The sequence below is a fragment of the Neofelis nebulosa genome, chromosome 10 (assembly GCF_028018385.1).
Source record: "Neofelis nebulosa isolate mNeoNeb1 chromosome 10, mNeoNeb1.pri, whole genome shotgun sequence".
Lineage (NCBI taxonomy): Eukaryota > Metazoa > Chordata > Mammalia > Carnivora > Felidae > Neofelis > Neofelis nebulosa.
In genome coordinates, this window is record NC_080791.1 from 39,260,743 (window position 1) to 39,274,677 (window position 13,935).

Consider the following 13,935-nt stretch of genomic DNA (forward strand, 5'->3'; position numbering starts at 1 on the left):
ACTTCTATGTTTGTTTATGTAGTAGTCTCTACATTCTGTTATTCTGAAGATGGGGTTATTCTGAAGATGAGAAGCAAAGAGTCTGGTACATAGTAGGCCTTTACAAAATGTTCATTATAAAAACAAAAGCAGAGAGAGATAGGAAAACAAAGTGAGTAAAATCTGTACACTTTCGTGTTAAGCCACCACAAATTGGTTAGCATGTGACACAGAGGCATAGATGTTATAAATTACCCACCTGTCCCTCAGCCCAAACTGCCTTTTTTTTTGTCCTGGCTTAATTGTTTTACGTGAAGCTTTCCTTGGCACCAATGGGCAGAATTAATCACTTAAAAGTGAGTCTTTTGTTGTTAGGAAATGTTAGCTTGTTAGCTTGCTTTTTTCCCCCCCAGGTAGTCTGTTTTTCCTCCAGCCAGCTGTATTTGGTGTTCTGCAGTTTCTCTACATTGAATCTAGATAGGGGATTCTCTTTTATCCTGCTTAGCATTTATTGGGCTCTATGAAACTGAATTGGTGTCTTTCATCACTCCTATGAGTCCTCTCCCTTCAAATGCTACCCCTGTGCTCTTCTTTTTCTCCTCCCTTCTGGGTCTTCACTTAACATCAATACAAGAATCACTCTGTCCCCAAGTCACTATTAATCTCTCTTGTATCTTCCATTGTTTTATCTTCCTGTGCTGTATGATCTTCCGATTGACCCATCTTTTTTTTTTTTTTAAGTAAACTCTTAACCCACTGTGGGGTTCGAACTTACAGCCCCAAGGTAAGAGACGCATGTTCTGCCCACAGAGTCAGGCAGGCTCCCCACACCCACCTATTCTAAAAAGTGTTCTTTAAATGTTTAATTTTCATTGTTGTTGTTTGTTTGTTTGTTTGTTTGTTTTTGTGGAGGTAGAAATTCACATAGTTCTTTTGAAATATGCTGTGTGATTTTAAAAATTCCTTGCAGGTATTTTTAAGCCTGTCTGTAATTTTGTGTGTGTACATAGTAAGGATACTTGTTTTGTATTCTGTGTCTAAGAACCTAGTGTCTGAATGTCTTTGGCCTCTTTTTATTGTCTGTTTCTGATTCCTGTGTCTGTTGTTTCTCATGTATGGTGACATGTTTCCTTGCATGTTTTGTTATCTGTTGTCCCTAAAAAAATCTCAGCAGGAATAATTTGAGGTCAGGGATGAAGGGAAGGTCCTACAGACATGATTCCTATTTGTTTCTCCAGGCCTCTGGGGGCACCACAAGTCTTAGACCACATTAAACTATGTTTAAATTTATGACTTGAGGTTCAGCCAGCTGATATGTACTTGCAAAATCCTGTTTACATCTTCTTCCCTCTTAACTGTTGGGGTCCCAGCTTAAGGTAGGGAGGAAATGCATTAGCCACCCCCACCTTGTCTTGAGCAGGCCTTGACCTATTGTAGATAGCTCTTCCTTTCTCTATACAGAGCTGTCAAGACCAGTGTGAACATTTGTCCAGATCAACAGGTCCCCAGGAAAAAGGATTCTGCTTGATTCTCTGAGTTCGAGCTTTTTTTCCATTTTTGCCTGTTACTTCTTTATGTGATCAGCAATTAAATACCATTCAGAATTTTTTTTTTTTTTAATGTTTGATGGAGCATTTTGGGTTGCTTTGAGCAGCAGTGTTTGTCTCAACAACCTAGCCCCCAGTAAACAAGTAGCAGAGGTTTTATCCGTGTTTTCTTTCTTTAAAACTTACATGTGACTGCCTCCTTTGCATCTAAAACGTTCTATCTCATAAGGTTTTTTGTGAGCATTTTTTCACATTCTGCCATCAGCTCCTTTCAGAACTACTGCACTTGTGAGGCTTTCCAAAGACCTTCTTTCCTGAGTCCTGCTGTTACCCATTGATAATGTGGAGTAAAGCTTCTGTTTGCATAGAAAAGACAAGAGACCAGTTATAGTGCCTTAAAATGTTCACCGATGTTCTTTTTTTTTAAAGTAATAGTCATTTGTAAAAAGCAGCTATAGATAAAAGACAAATTAATGTGAAACTTAAGATTTCCTGACTTATGTTTAGGAGAAAATCTAAATGTGGTGTCTTTTGCAGCAGATGGTGAGGTTAAGAACCTGGGGTTTGGAGTCTGACATGGTATGGTCGGCCAGCTCTTCACTGGCTGCCTCCATGCCCTTGCCCCGCTAGCACCGGCAGAACAGGGACTGAGTCATTCTTTTTCATCACCGTATCCATAGTGCCTGGCATAGAGCAGATGCCCATTAAATACTGGAGAACGACTGAATAAAAACCTCTTAGAGATTGTATAGCATAAAGGTTAAAAGCCTGGTTCTAAAGTCAGAGCTATTGGTTTGAATTCTGACTCCTTGATTTACTAGCTATGTGTCTTTCAGCACATTAATTAGGCTTTCCATCTTCAGTGTCCTCATCTGTAAGATGGGGTGATGATTGCATTGATCTCATTGGGTTATTTTGCAGATTAATGAGAAAATACATGTGGAATATTTGGTGTAGTATATATACATATTAAGCCCCCAGTAAGAGTAGACTGTTTCTATTCTATAAGCTTCGGATCCCTTAGCTATAAAATTGACAGTATAAAATTGACTCCACAGAGAAGTTCGAAGTATCAAAAAAACTTAACACATGTACATTACTTCGCACAGGATTTAGTAAGAATCCAAGGGAATGATTGCTGCTATTAGTATTAGTGGCAATGTTTACAATAAACTTAAGAAAATGGATGTTTTATAAATGTTAGTCTAAATTTGTCTTTTATGTAAATCCATTTGGTCTAATGGATTTACAATTGAACTGTCTCCAACATTGGGACTTTTTTTGAAAAGTGAAATGGACTTGTTAACATACATGTGTAAAACATTTTCATTAGGTTAGATTTGGTGGTAAGTCTCTGACAAAATAACCATGGGGTACTAACTGTATCTACTATAACTTCAGGATAAAAGCATCTTTAAAACTATAGCTTCCAGTTCCCTACTGTAAATGGAGGTATGAAGAGATACATAAAGGTAAAATTCTATTATAACAAGCCCCATGGAGTGTAGAGATTTATTATTGTACCGGAATTGTATTGGGAAAGGTAGATATTACACTTACAGCCAGCAGCAGTTACAAGTAAGAGTTGACAGCCCAGAGTTTTCCATTGAAGTTTTTCTGTAGAGGATGGGGACTGAGTGAGTGGTACCTCTAAAGACTCTGTGTTTGGATTTAATTTACCATCCTGGCTACCACTACTCCATCTGCTACCACTGCTGCTAGTCACATTATTTGAATGCCTGCTACATCTAGGCACTTGCCCAGACGATTTACATGAACTGCCTCTCTTTATCTTCTCAACCATTTTCTGCACGAATTAATTATTAACACTATTGTATAGGTGGGGAAACTGAGACTTAAGGAAGCCAGGGGGCCTTGGCTATAGTTACCCAGCTAGTAAGTCAAATGAGTTTAACTCTACAACCACCATACTGTATTGCTTCCTAACAGAACTCAGTGCACATTTTTCTGATGATTTAATTTACCTCACTGATACTTGTTGGGGATAAAAAGATAGGGCTCCTGTTTTCAAGGATCTGAGAGTTTGAGGAGTCAATTAGTGAATAATTATTGAGCAGAAATATGCTTTAAGAGTCATGATGGCTGGCTTTTTTTATTCACTTGCCCTTATTTAAAGGTCTTTTGAATAGAGTTAGAATGTGAGGCTCCAGTAATTGAGAGTAGAGTAGATAAGAACTTTGCTTCTGCTCTTGATCTCTGTTCTCAAATAGACATCACAAGACTGGGAATAGAGCTTGGAATAGGAAAAATGAGCAGGTCATAAATTTAGGCTAGGTAGAAAGATTCCTGAGTTTTCAGACGACGGTAATTTTTAGCTTTGTGGGATTCTTTGAGTGTTTGACTTTTTCAAGGCCTTGTATATTTTTTTTCCTCCTCTTCCCTTGTTGTTTAGTTTGGGGGTTGTCTTGGGGGGAAACATTATTTTGTATTAGGAAACTGGTAAAGCTTGGGAGAAAATAAACCTTTAATTGGCATTTTGAAGTTTCTTCTGGGTTTTAAATATTATGCACCCAATTCTGGGCTTTTTGGAGGAGAGGGGTTAGTTCCCCACACCACCAAGCAATTCTTGGACATCAGCTGGGTTTCCTACAATTCAATTCCATTCTGACACTGCCTACCCAGAGGTAGCATCGCATTCCATGGGTTAAGGGCTGAGTCCCACACGGCTGCTTCCATTTCACATGCCAGTCATAGGTCTGCGTGGTTAAACTTGTGCTTCTGACTGGCTCTCAATCAGTCTTTCCCATAATTCCCTCTTTGGGTTTAGTTAATTTGCCAGGGTGGTTCACAGAACTCAGGAAACTAATTTATTCACTAAATTACTGGTTTATTACAAAGGATATTAAAGGATACAGATCAGCAGCCAGATAAAGAGATATGAAAGGGAAGGTCCTTGTATCCTCAGGGAGTTCAGGGGCTGGCACCCTGGCATGTGGAAGCTTTCTGATTCACTACCTTTAAGCTCACCAGATCCCTCCTTTGGTTTTTTAAAGCAGCCTCCTTACCACTGATTGATTAAATCATGGACCATTGGTGATTGGTTGCACCTCTGGCTCCAGGCTCCTTTCTTGGAAATCATGGGTTGGGATTGAGTTCCAACCTTTGATTTCCAGTTGGTTCCCTAGGTAAGCAGCCCTCAGCTGTGGGTGTGGTCCTAATGTCACTTCATTAACATAGCAAAAGACAACTTTATGGCGCTCATTACTTAGGAAATTCCTAGGGTTTTAGGAGCTCTGCCACAAATAGGGACAAAGACCAAAATATATTTCTTGGACACAGAATCCTAAGCAGGCTCCAGGCTCTGAGCTGTCATCACAGAGCCCGACATGGGGCTCGAACTCACAAACCGTGAGATCATGACCTGAGCCGAAGTCAGACGCTTAACCGACTGAGCCACCCAGGTGCCCCTGTATTTCTTATTATAAAATCTGAAAATCATGGTTTTGGTCTTTGGAAAAATGAAGGGTTAGCTAAACTTCATGATTCTAACTAAGTTTATAAAGCTAAAACGTAAGGATTTAAAGGGAAGTTTTATAATAGCATAGAAGATACACTGTTTTCTAGAATTTTCCTCTGGACTGTTCCTTAGGTACAGAATATGGCTAACAAAGTAGAGGAGAATAAGAAAGCCCTTACTGGAACCACATGGCTCCTAATATAGCCCCAGGGAAAGGTATTGCCAATTATAAGAGAAGGAAGGCATTAGAAGGGTCACCTTCAGTGTACCTGGAGTTAAATCCATTAGGTGATCAGATTTTAGCTTTCATGTATTTTTCTATAAAATGTTTTTAGTGTAGGTATGTTTATGAACACTGCTTGTTACTATATTTGAATAAGCCAGGAAATCGTGATACTGGCAGCTAGGCATTGATTTATTTGAACATATAATTTGATGTCCCTTTAGATTTTACACAATAGGAAATGGTTTTATAATTGGTCATCATGGATATTTGTAGATAGAGCTTACAAAATCATCAGCTAAAGATGTGACAAATTTTCCTAAGTTATTTTAAGAGTAACATAATGGATGTTTCTTCTTTTGTATCATAGCCTTTAAATCTACAAGACAGCAGCCTTCCCGAAATGTTGCTACTAAGAATTATACAGAGGTAAGAAAAAAGTTTTTATAATTGGTTTTTAATAATTTATGATCCTGCATTCTGAATTGTCAATTCTTTGATCAACAAAGTAAACAAGAGAAGGATAAGTGTGGAGTGTTAAAGCTGGAGAGAACTTTATGAATTATCAAGTCAGGGCTTCTGGGATTTTTTTTTTTTTTTAATAATGGATCTCGTGATTAGAAAGCCATAAATGTATGTATCCAGGAATATTTTTAAGGATAACAGTGTGGAGCCAGAAAGGTCCGTGCATGGAATATTAATATCGCACATAGGAGTTCAGTGCATATAGAGGTCTTAGTAAATCTGGCTATCTTTTGTTATTTATACTCTCATAATACTATGGCTTGTGCCTTGATGGCTTGGAGCTAGACTCAAGACAAACCAGGCGGTCAGAATCTGAGGACCTCTGTGTTCAGATTTAAAAATAGGCCCTCTGCACCTCCTTTGGATTCCAAGAATTTGTATGGGCTTGACTCCCCTATTTCCTTACTTTCAAAACCCACTCACTCCTAAGCCAGTGTTCTTCCTTTTGTGTCAGGGTTTCTCAGTAGCAGCACTACTGACCAGATAAGTTTTGGACCAGGTGAGTTTTACTGTGAGGGACTGTTCTGTGCATTGTAGGGTTTTTAGCAACATCTTAGCCTATACCCTCTAGATGCCAGTAGCAAGCCCCCCTAATTGTGTCAATCAAAAATGTCTCCAGACATAAGTTTCCAGAATAGGAGTGGGGGTTAGAAATCCCCTCCAGTTGAGAATCCGTGGTCTGTATAATACCTGCCCCAGCAGCATTTTCTCAAATTTCTTTTAATCTTTTGAGTATGTGACACAATTGATCACCCCACTTCTCCAGGAAACTTCTGTCCTGATTTTCATTTTGTTCTTTTGTCTCTCTTCATCTTTCCCCCCCCTTCTTCCTGTTGTCACTGCTACGTGAGTGTACCAGTGCTAGCTTTTGTCCTGAGCTCCATTTTATTATTTACATTCAACTGTTGTCTGCTGTCACTTCAAGATCATCATATCTAAAAAAATTATAATCACATCCACACGGTAGCTTCTTTCCTAGAGTTTTCTAATATAAGGCAGGAACATGAGTTCAAAAGGAACAGGTGGTGCTAAACTAACTTTTTTTTCACTTTTTAACTGTGGTTACACATTGGTAGATTAGAGGAGTATTGAATACATTTGATTCCTTCAAGGCACAGAAGACAATCTTCTGATAGTTTTATGACAATGCAGAAATATTGGCTGGATTCATAGCTTCTTAGACAACTGCATTTAATGATTTTTTATTAATAGTTCAGTGTCAGCCTGGAGGGGGAGATCTCAGGTGCTGTCTTTTCACTGTTTTGTCCTTGGCTTCATTAGTTAGTTGACGACATAGCAACTAAGTGTATTAAATGTCAAGGTAACACTAAATGTAGAGGAAGAAGTAGTATTTTGGATGTTAGTATCAAGAATCACAAATATCTTTACTGGGGCCTAAAACTACCAAATGGTGTTTAACAGGGATGAGTGTCATAGAAAGCTAGATATACAGTACTTTCCACATGGTCTTATACCAAATTTTAAACTGGAAATGGTCTCCTCACTAGAACCCAAGAAAATCACAGGCACTGTCTGCATGTGACCCTATGTGAGTCATTCACCTTAGGTGCCCTGGCTGCCGTGGTGTCCAGGAGAAAGGCGAGCTCAAACACATTATATAGAAAGAATACCATTTATGATTGAAGACATTGGAGGGAGGTCAGGCTAAGCTTCAGTTTTAACAATTGCTCTTCATGGGGTTTCTGCCCCCTTTTTTTTGTGACTTTTTTGGTATATTTAAAAAAGATTTTTCTTGTGATTCAATTATTCTTTTTTTTTTTTTTAATTTTTTTTTTTAAACATTTATTTTTGACCACCTTACACCTGTCAGAATGGCTAACATTGACAACTCAGGCAACAACAGATGTTGGCGAGGATGCAGAAAAAGAGGATCCCTTTTGCATTGTTGGTGGGAAGGCAAGCTGGTGCACCCACTCTGGAAAACAGTATGGAAGTTCCTCAAAAAACTAAAAATAGAACTACCCTATGACCCAGCAATTGCACTACTAGGCATTTATCCAAGGGATACAGGTGTGCTGTTTGGAAGGGACACATGCACCCCCATGTTTATAGCAGCACCATCAACAGTAGCCAAAGTATGGAAAGAGCCCAGATGTCCATCGATGGATAAATGGATAAAGGAGATGTGGTGTGTATGTGTGTGTATATATATATATATACACACACATACACACACACACACACACACACACACACACACACACATATACATACATACATACATACAATGGAGTATTATTTGGCAATCAAAAAGAATGAAATCTTGCCATTTGCAACTACGTGGATGGAACTGGAGGGTATTATGCTAAGTGAAATTAGTCAGAGAAAGATAAAAATCATATGACTTCATTCATATGAGGACTTTAAGAGACAAAACAGATGAATATAAGAGAAGGGAAACAAAAAATAGTATAAAATAACAGGGAGGGGGACAAAACAGAAGAGACTCCTAAATATGGAGAACAAACTGAGGGTTACGGGAGGGATTGTGGGAGGGGGATGGGCTAAATGGGTAAGGGGCATTAAGGAATCTACTCCTGAAATCATTGTTGCACTATATACTAACTAATTTGGATGTAAATTTAGAAAAATAAAAAGTGAAGTTTAAAAAAAAAAAAGATTTTTCTCGAGATTCAATTACTTTTTTTTTTCAAACATGTATTTTTTTTTTTTTTAACGTTTATTTATTTTTGGGACAGAGAGAGACAGAGCATGAACGGGGGAGGGGCAGAGAGAGAGGGAGACACAGAATCGGAAGCAGGCTCCAGGCTCTGAGCCATCAGCCCAGAGCCTGACGCGGGGCTCGAACTCACGGACCACGAGATCGTGACCTGAGCTGAAGTCGGATGCTCAACCGACTGAGCCACCCATGCGCCCCTAAACATGTATTTTTTTAAAGAGAGAGAGACAAAGCCCAAGCCAGGGAGGGGCAGAGAGAGAGGAAGACATAGAATCCGAAGCAGGTTCCAGGCTCTGAGCTGTCAGCACAGAGCCTGATGCAGAGCTCGAACCCACGAACTGTGAGATCATGACCTGAGCCGAAGTCAGACGCTCATCTGACTGAGCCACCCAGGCGCCCCTCAGTGATTTATTCTTATTCAGGTGTTCCATTTCCAAAAAAACTACTCCCTGTTTTGTTTTTCCCTTAGATGATTGAGGTGGATGAGACAGATGAAGAAGAAGACATGTTTCCTACCACTTCAAAAACAGAGCAGAGGTAGGTGTGGTGACTTTGTGCAGAAAGAAACATCTGAAGAAACTTAAAATTATTCAGAGCTCTACTTAACACATTTTTCTGTGCCATAGAAGTTTTAACAGATTTATTTTCCAACTGGTCAAGTAAATAGAGAAGCGAAAAATAGATGGAAGGCTGGTTCACAGAGTTGGTGCAGCATCATTACAAGTGTTTTTCAACGGAACTTACCTTGTAATCTGTTTCCTTTTGTCTGTATTACCCAAAGATTTTCCCGATGGAGTTCTGTATTCTCTCTAATTAACAGAAAATAATTTTGTATATTTCTTAATAGTTGATTTCAGCTTCTCTTCCTTGTTATCACATTTTTATATACTGAGTTACACAGGGTGCTGTGCTAAATAAACACTGAAAGGAGGATCATGTTGGCTTTTTCTGCCCTTGAAGCACTTGTGTGCTTTTCCCTGTCCTTTTGGTTTTTGCCATTTTTGCTGTTACTGTAAGGGTTGACTTGATTCACTATTGCCATGTTCTCTGTGTTCATGTTTCAGGTGAACACTGCTTAACTTAAGCTCAGTTAATGAAAATTTCTACTTAAGAAAATAATCAAGAGCTTCTCTTAACACAAATTTTCTGTGTGAACATTAAATTAGGTCTGATGGGGGACATAATAAATGTTTTAGCATGGTTACTGCCTTTAGGCAGCATAAATTATAGTGGAAAAGAGAGATGAACACATTTCAGTCCATTAAAGGATGATGAGTCAGTACATAATCGTGTGTGAAATTTTATGATACAGACTAGGTGTGAGTGCTTATAGGCCCTTAGAAAACGGAGCAAGAATTGTGGGCTATGAAAAAAGAAAAGGCTTTATAGAATGAGTAAAATCTACCTGAGATTTTGAAGATAGGAATCATCTGGAGCAAAGAGGTGGAAAAGGACAGCTGAGAGTGATGGCCTGAGTGGGAGCTGTGGCACTAAGCGGGAGAATGAGAAAAAACTCTGCCTCCGTGTTTCTCACACTGTTTTTCATGATCTCAGCCTTTTTTCGTTACCTAAGGATAAAAATTAAATTTGACTTAAATTAATTAAAATAACTTAAATTTAATTTCTCCCTAACAAGAGAAATTAAATACTAAAGAATGAAATTTTGCTGGGTAGGATTGAGTTTGGGAATGGTCAAAACCACTGTAGTATCTCAGTATTTTTCACCCACCCCATCTCCCGGGACCAGTTTTCATTCCTTGGGTGTGATGTTGACCCCACCGAGAATATATGCTTTGTGTGAATTACGGGTCTGTGTTGGAAAAATTGGTAGGAATAGTTCCCTATCCACTTATTTCTTTTTTTTTTTTTTTAACATTTATTTATTTTTGAGACAGAGAGAGACAGAGCATGAACAGGGGAGGGGCAGAGAGAGAGGGAGACACAGAATCTGAAACAGGCTCCAGGCTCTGAGCTGTCAGCACAGAGCCTGACGCGGGGCTCGAACTCATGGACCGTGAGATCATGACCTGAGCCGAAGTCGGACGCTTAACCGACCAAGCCACCCAGGCGCCCCTCTATCCACTTATTTCTAGGGTTAAACAGTATGCTAGGAGCTGGGGCTAGAAATACAAAAGAAATGTTTCCTTCCTTCAAGGAATTTCCACGTTAGCAGTACACTAATTATAAGGCACTAATAATCCAACAAGATGAATGTTTTATTCCAGTGCATTGAAATCTGAGGGAAGTGACAGTGTCTTCCTAGACAGTGACCTTCCTAGGTCATTGAAGGCTTCACAAAGAAGGTAGGTCACATCTGGGCCAATGATCAACAGATGTGTAAAAATGCTTAAAGGAAATTGTAAAGAATTTCTTCTGCCGTTGAAGGTCTTTCTAGCTGGGCTGAGAACCAAATTGACGTGAGACAGATTAACAGGAGAAAATCAAATTTAATTTTGTACATAGGGGGTAATCCACACAAATATGGCAATTCCAAATATATATGTCATTCTGAACTAAGGAGAAGAGGATGGGGGTCTGGGATGGCAAAGGGAAGGAAAGCAATTCACAAGAAGATTATAAAGTGTAAATGCTTAGTAAATAAATGTTTGCCGGGACATTCAGAATCAGTAGGACAAAGAGGACTTTGATCACACAGGCCTTGCTAGGTTTCTCCTGTCTGTCATACCTTAATATATGTTATAATGTAATTATCTATGGTGATAGCTCTCTTTCTGGAACAGGTCCTCTACTAAACTCTTTGTAAGCATTTGAGGGAGAGGTAAAGAGCTTTTCCTGAATCTGCTGGGGTTTGATTGCTTCTTAACTCAAAATAATCTTCATGCCAGAGTGGCCCATCTTGGTGTGGCCTGCCCTTGGCCCCTACCAAGTTATCAGGATGCAGCAGTAAACAGTAATGTCATAGGCCACAGACATCTGCTCTGAAAGGGTGATCTGGAAAGGCCTCTGAGGAGGCCTCTGAGGAGGCTGAAATCTTACTGAAAGAGATGTGGCCTTGCCTAAAGCACAGGGAAAGGCACATGTAGAAGTCTCTTGGAGAAGAAACAAGCTTACTGTAGACTAAAACATGGGAAAGAAGGAAGTTGGTATAAGAATAGGAGAGGCAGGAGTATATCATGAAGCAGGAACAGTTGAGCTAGGTAAGGAATTCGGACTTTATTATAAATGCAGGGGGAACATGGAAGGATTTGGGGAGAGTAGTAGCTCCGTGGGATTTACATTTCTAAAGGCTCCCTGTGGTGCAGGAGGCAGGGCACCAGCTGGCTGACCTGAAAGGCCAGTGCTGCTGTGGGGAGTCCCTGGACTCCCTGGAAGAGAGATGATGGAGACTTGCGCCAGAGTGGTAGCAGGGGAAAGGGAGAGAATGGATGGTTTCAGGTTATGTTGTGAGGTAGACATGACAACAGTTGGGGATGGATTGAACATTTGGAGTGAGGAAGAATGGCGTACCAGGGTTGATTTCCAGGTTTCCTACTTGAACACTTACTGCCATACACTGAGAAAGGCATAAAAGAAGAGAAACAGATTTTCGTAAAGGATGATTGGCAGATAATCAAAAATTCAGCTTGAGACATGGAAAGTTTGAGATGCCTGCGAAATTGACTTGAAGGGGGTCGGTCATAGGCAATTGGAGATCTGAGTCCAGAGCTGAGATCAGAGGTTTGGATGATCACAAAATTTACTTCTAAGCAGCATATAACTGATACACTGATACTTAATGAAGCCATTGGAATGGATTGATCACCTCGAAAGAGAAAGTAGAGACAAAAGAGGGCTTGTGTTCCAGTACCTGGGTTTCAACCTTTAGAATTTAGGAAAAGTAGGAAAGGCAACAAGAAGGACCTGAGAAAGACCCAGGAGAGTATAGAGTTGCCAAGGCCAATGCCAGCCTTTGTAGAAGGAGTACACAATACTGTGATGGGCTCAGACGCAGGTTAGATTGTATGTTTGCAGTCCGTAGTTGAGGGTCATTGAGGTAGTTAGCTCATAGAAAGATTTACTGAATTTCTCAGTCTTGAGTTACTGTCTTCAACTTGATTGAGTCCAGTATCAATCAGGACTCCTTTGGTTCCAGTCGATAGAAACGTAACTCAAATTTGCTTAAGGAGAAGGAGATTTATTGAAAGAATATCCATACTTGTTTGGTCATTCTTGTCTTTGTGAATTAAAACACACAAAAACAGGTGTAGCCTTTGGAGGTTTTTTTCAGTGGCGCCTCAGTAGTTGAGAGGAAAAAGAAGTTTAGCTTGCATGAAGTCTTTATTTTTCATTATTGGAATGGTGAAAATGCAACTTCAGTATGTTTGACATATATTTTCAGGGTATTAAAACTCGTGATGTTGTTGCCATTTTGGGTGGTCTACTTTTCAGAAGAATAAATGTTGACTTCTTATTTACCTATGAGGTAATAATAGTAACTGAATTGCTCAGTCAGGCACTCTTCCAAGTCTTTACATGTGAATTAGCCTGTTTGGTGCTCACAGCCATGCCAGGTATTCATGGTTAGAGCTACATTATCCTGGGGTGCCTGGGTGGCCCAGTTGGTTAAGCACCCATCTCTTGATTTCGGCCCAGTTCATGATCTCAAGGCTCATGAGTTCTATCCCCACATCGGGCTCTGTGCTGACAGCACAGAACCTACGTGGGATTCTGTCTCTCCCTCTCTCTGCCCCTCACCTGCTCGCCCCTGCACATGGGCTCGCTCTTACTCAAAAAATAAGTAAATATTAAAAAAAAAAAAAAAAAAAAAAACTCTGTTATCTCCATTGTACCTTTGAAGAAGGCGAGGCACAGTAGGTTAAGTGGCTTACCTAAGATGACCCAGCTAGTCACACAGCCAAGACATTCTGCTCCAGAACTGTCTCTGTTGTCACTTCTGAACTTAATAGATTAACCTCTCAAACCGTTGTGCAGGCAGCAAGAATCATTTAAATGATGAGAGGCAATTTAGAAATTAACATTTTGGCAGTAGATCTGAAATCAGCCATGGCAGATTGGTATTTCTGATGACAGCAACTGAATGACATGATTTAGGCTGGTTTTGAAGAATTATATTACTAGTGGCAGGGTTTTTATGGTTACCCTGATTATAATTTACAGCAGTTAAGCTCTGCTACTTCCTAGGTATGGACCTTGTGCAAGTTTTTGTTTTTTTGTTTTTGTTTTTGTTTTTTTTTTTTTTACTTTCCTGTGCCTGAGTATCTTCATTTATAAAATGAATATACTAATATTTACTTTATAGGGTTATGAAGCTTAAGTGAGTTCACGTTTATCAAGGACTAAGTACAGTGCCTGGCACACAATAACAGCCCTGTAAGTGCTTATTAAATAAATTAAGTAACACGCTAGGGAAAACAAGCATAACAGGAGGAAGGGTAAGCAGTGAAAGCACTAATATGCTTGCAGTTAACTTGAAAACAGAAATAGCTTCCAGTTGTAAGATCCCTTTCTGCCAAATAGGCAA

The 13,935-nt window shown here is 39.6% G+C and overlaps 1 protein-coding gene across 6 annotated transcripts in view; it reads left to right on the forward strand.

The window, feature by feature from the left end:
• The window catches only part of MRE11 (MRE11 homolog, double strand break repair nuclease), a 74,666-nt gene that overhangs the window by 55,106 nt on the left and 5,625 nt on the right, over positions 1 to 13,935 (forward strand). For all 6 annotated transcript variants that reach the window (XM_058687445.1, XM_058687444.1, XM_058687442.1 and 3 more), the window contains 2 exons: positions 5,598 to 5,656; positions 8,923 to 8,990. In XM_058687445.1, the coding sequence (XP_058543428.1) occupies positions 5,598 to 5,656; positions 8,923 to 8,990 (127 nt within the window). The remainder of the gene's footprint in view (positions 1 to 5,597; positions 5,657 to 8,922; positions 8,991 to 13,935) is intronic.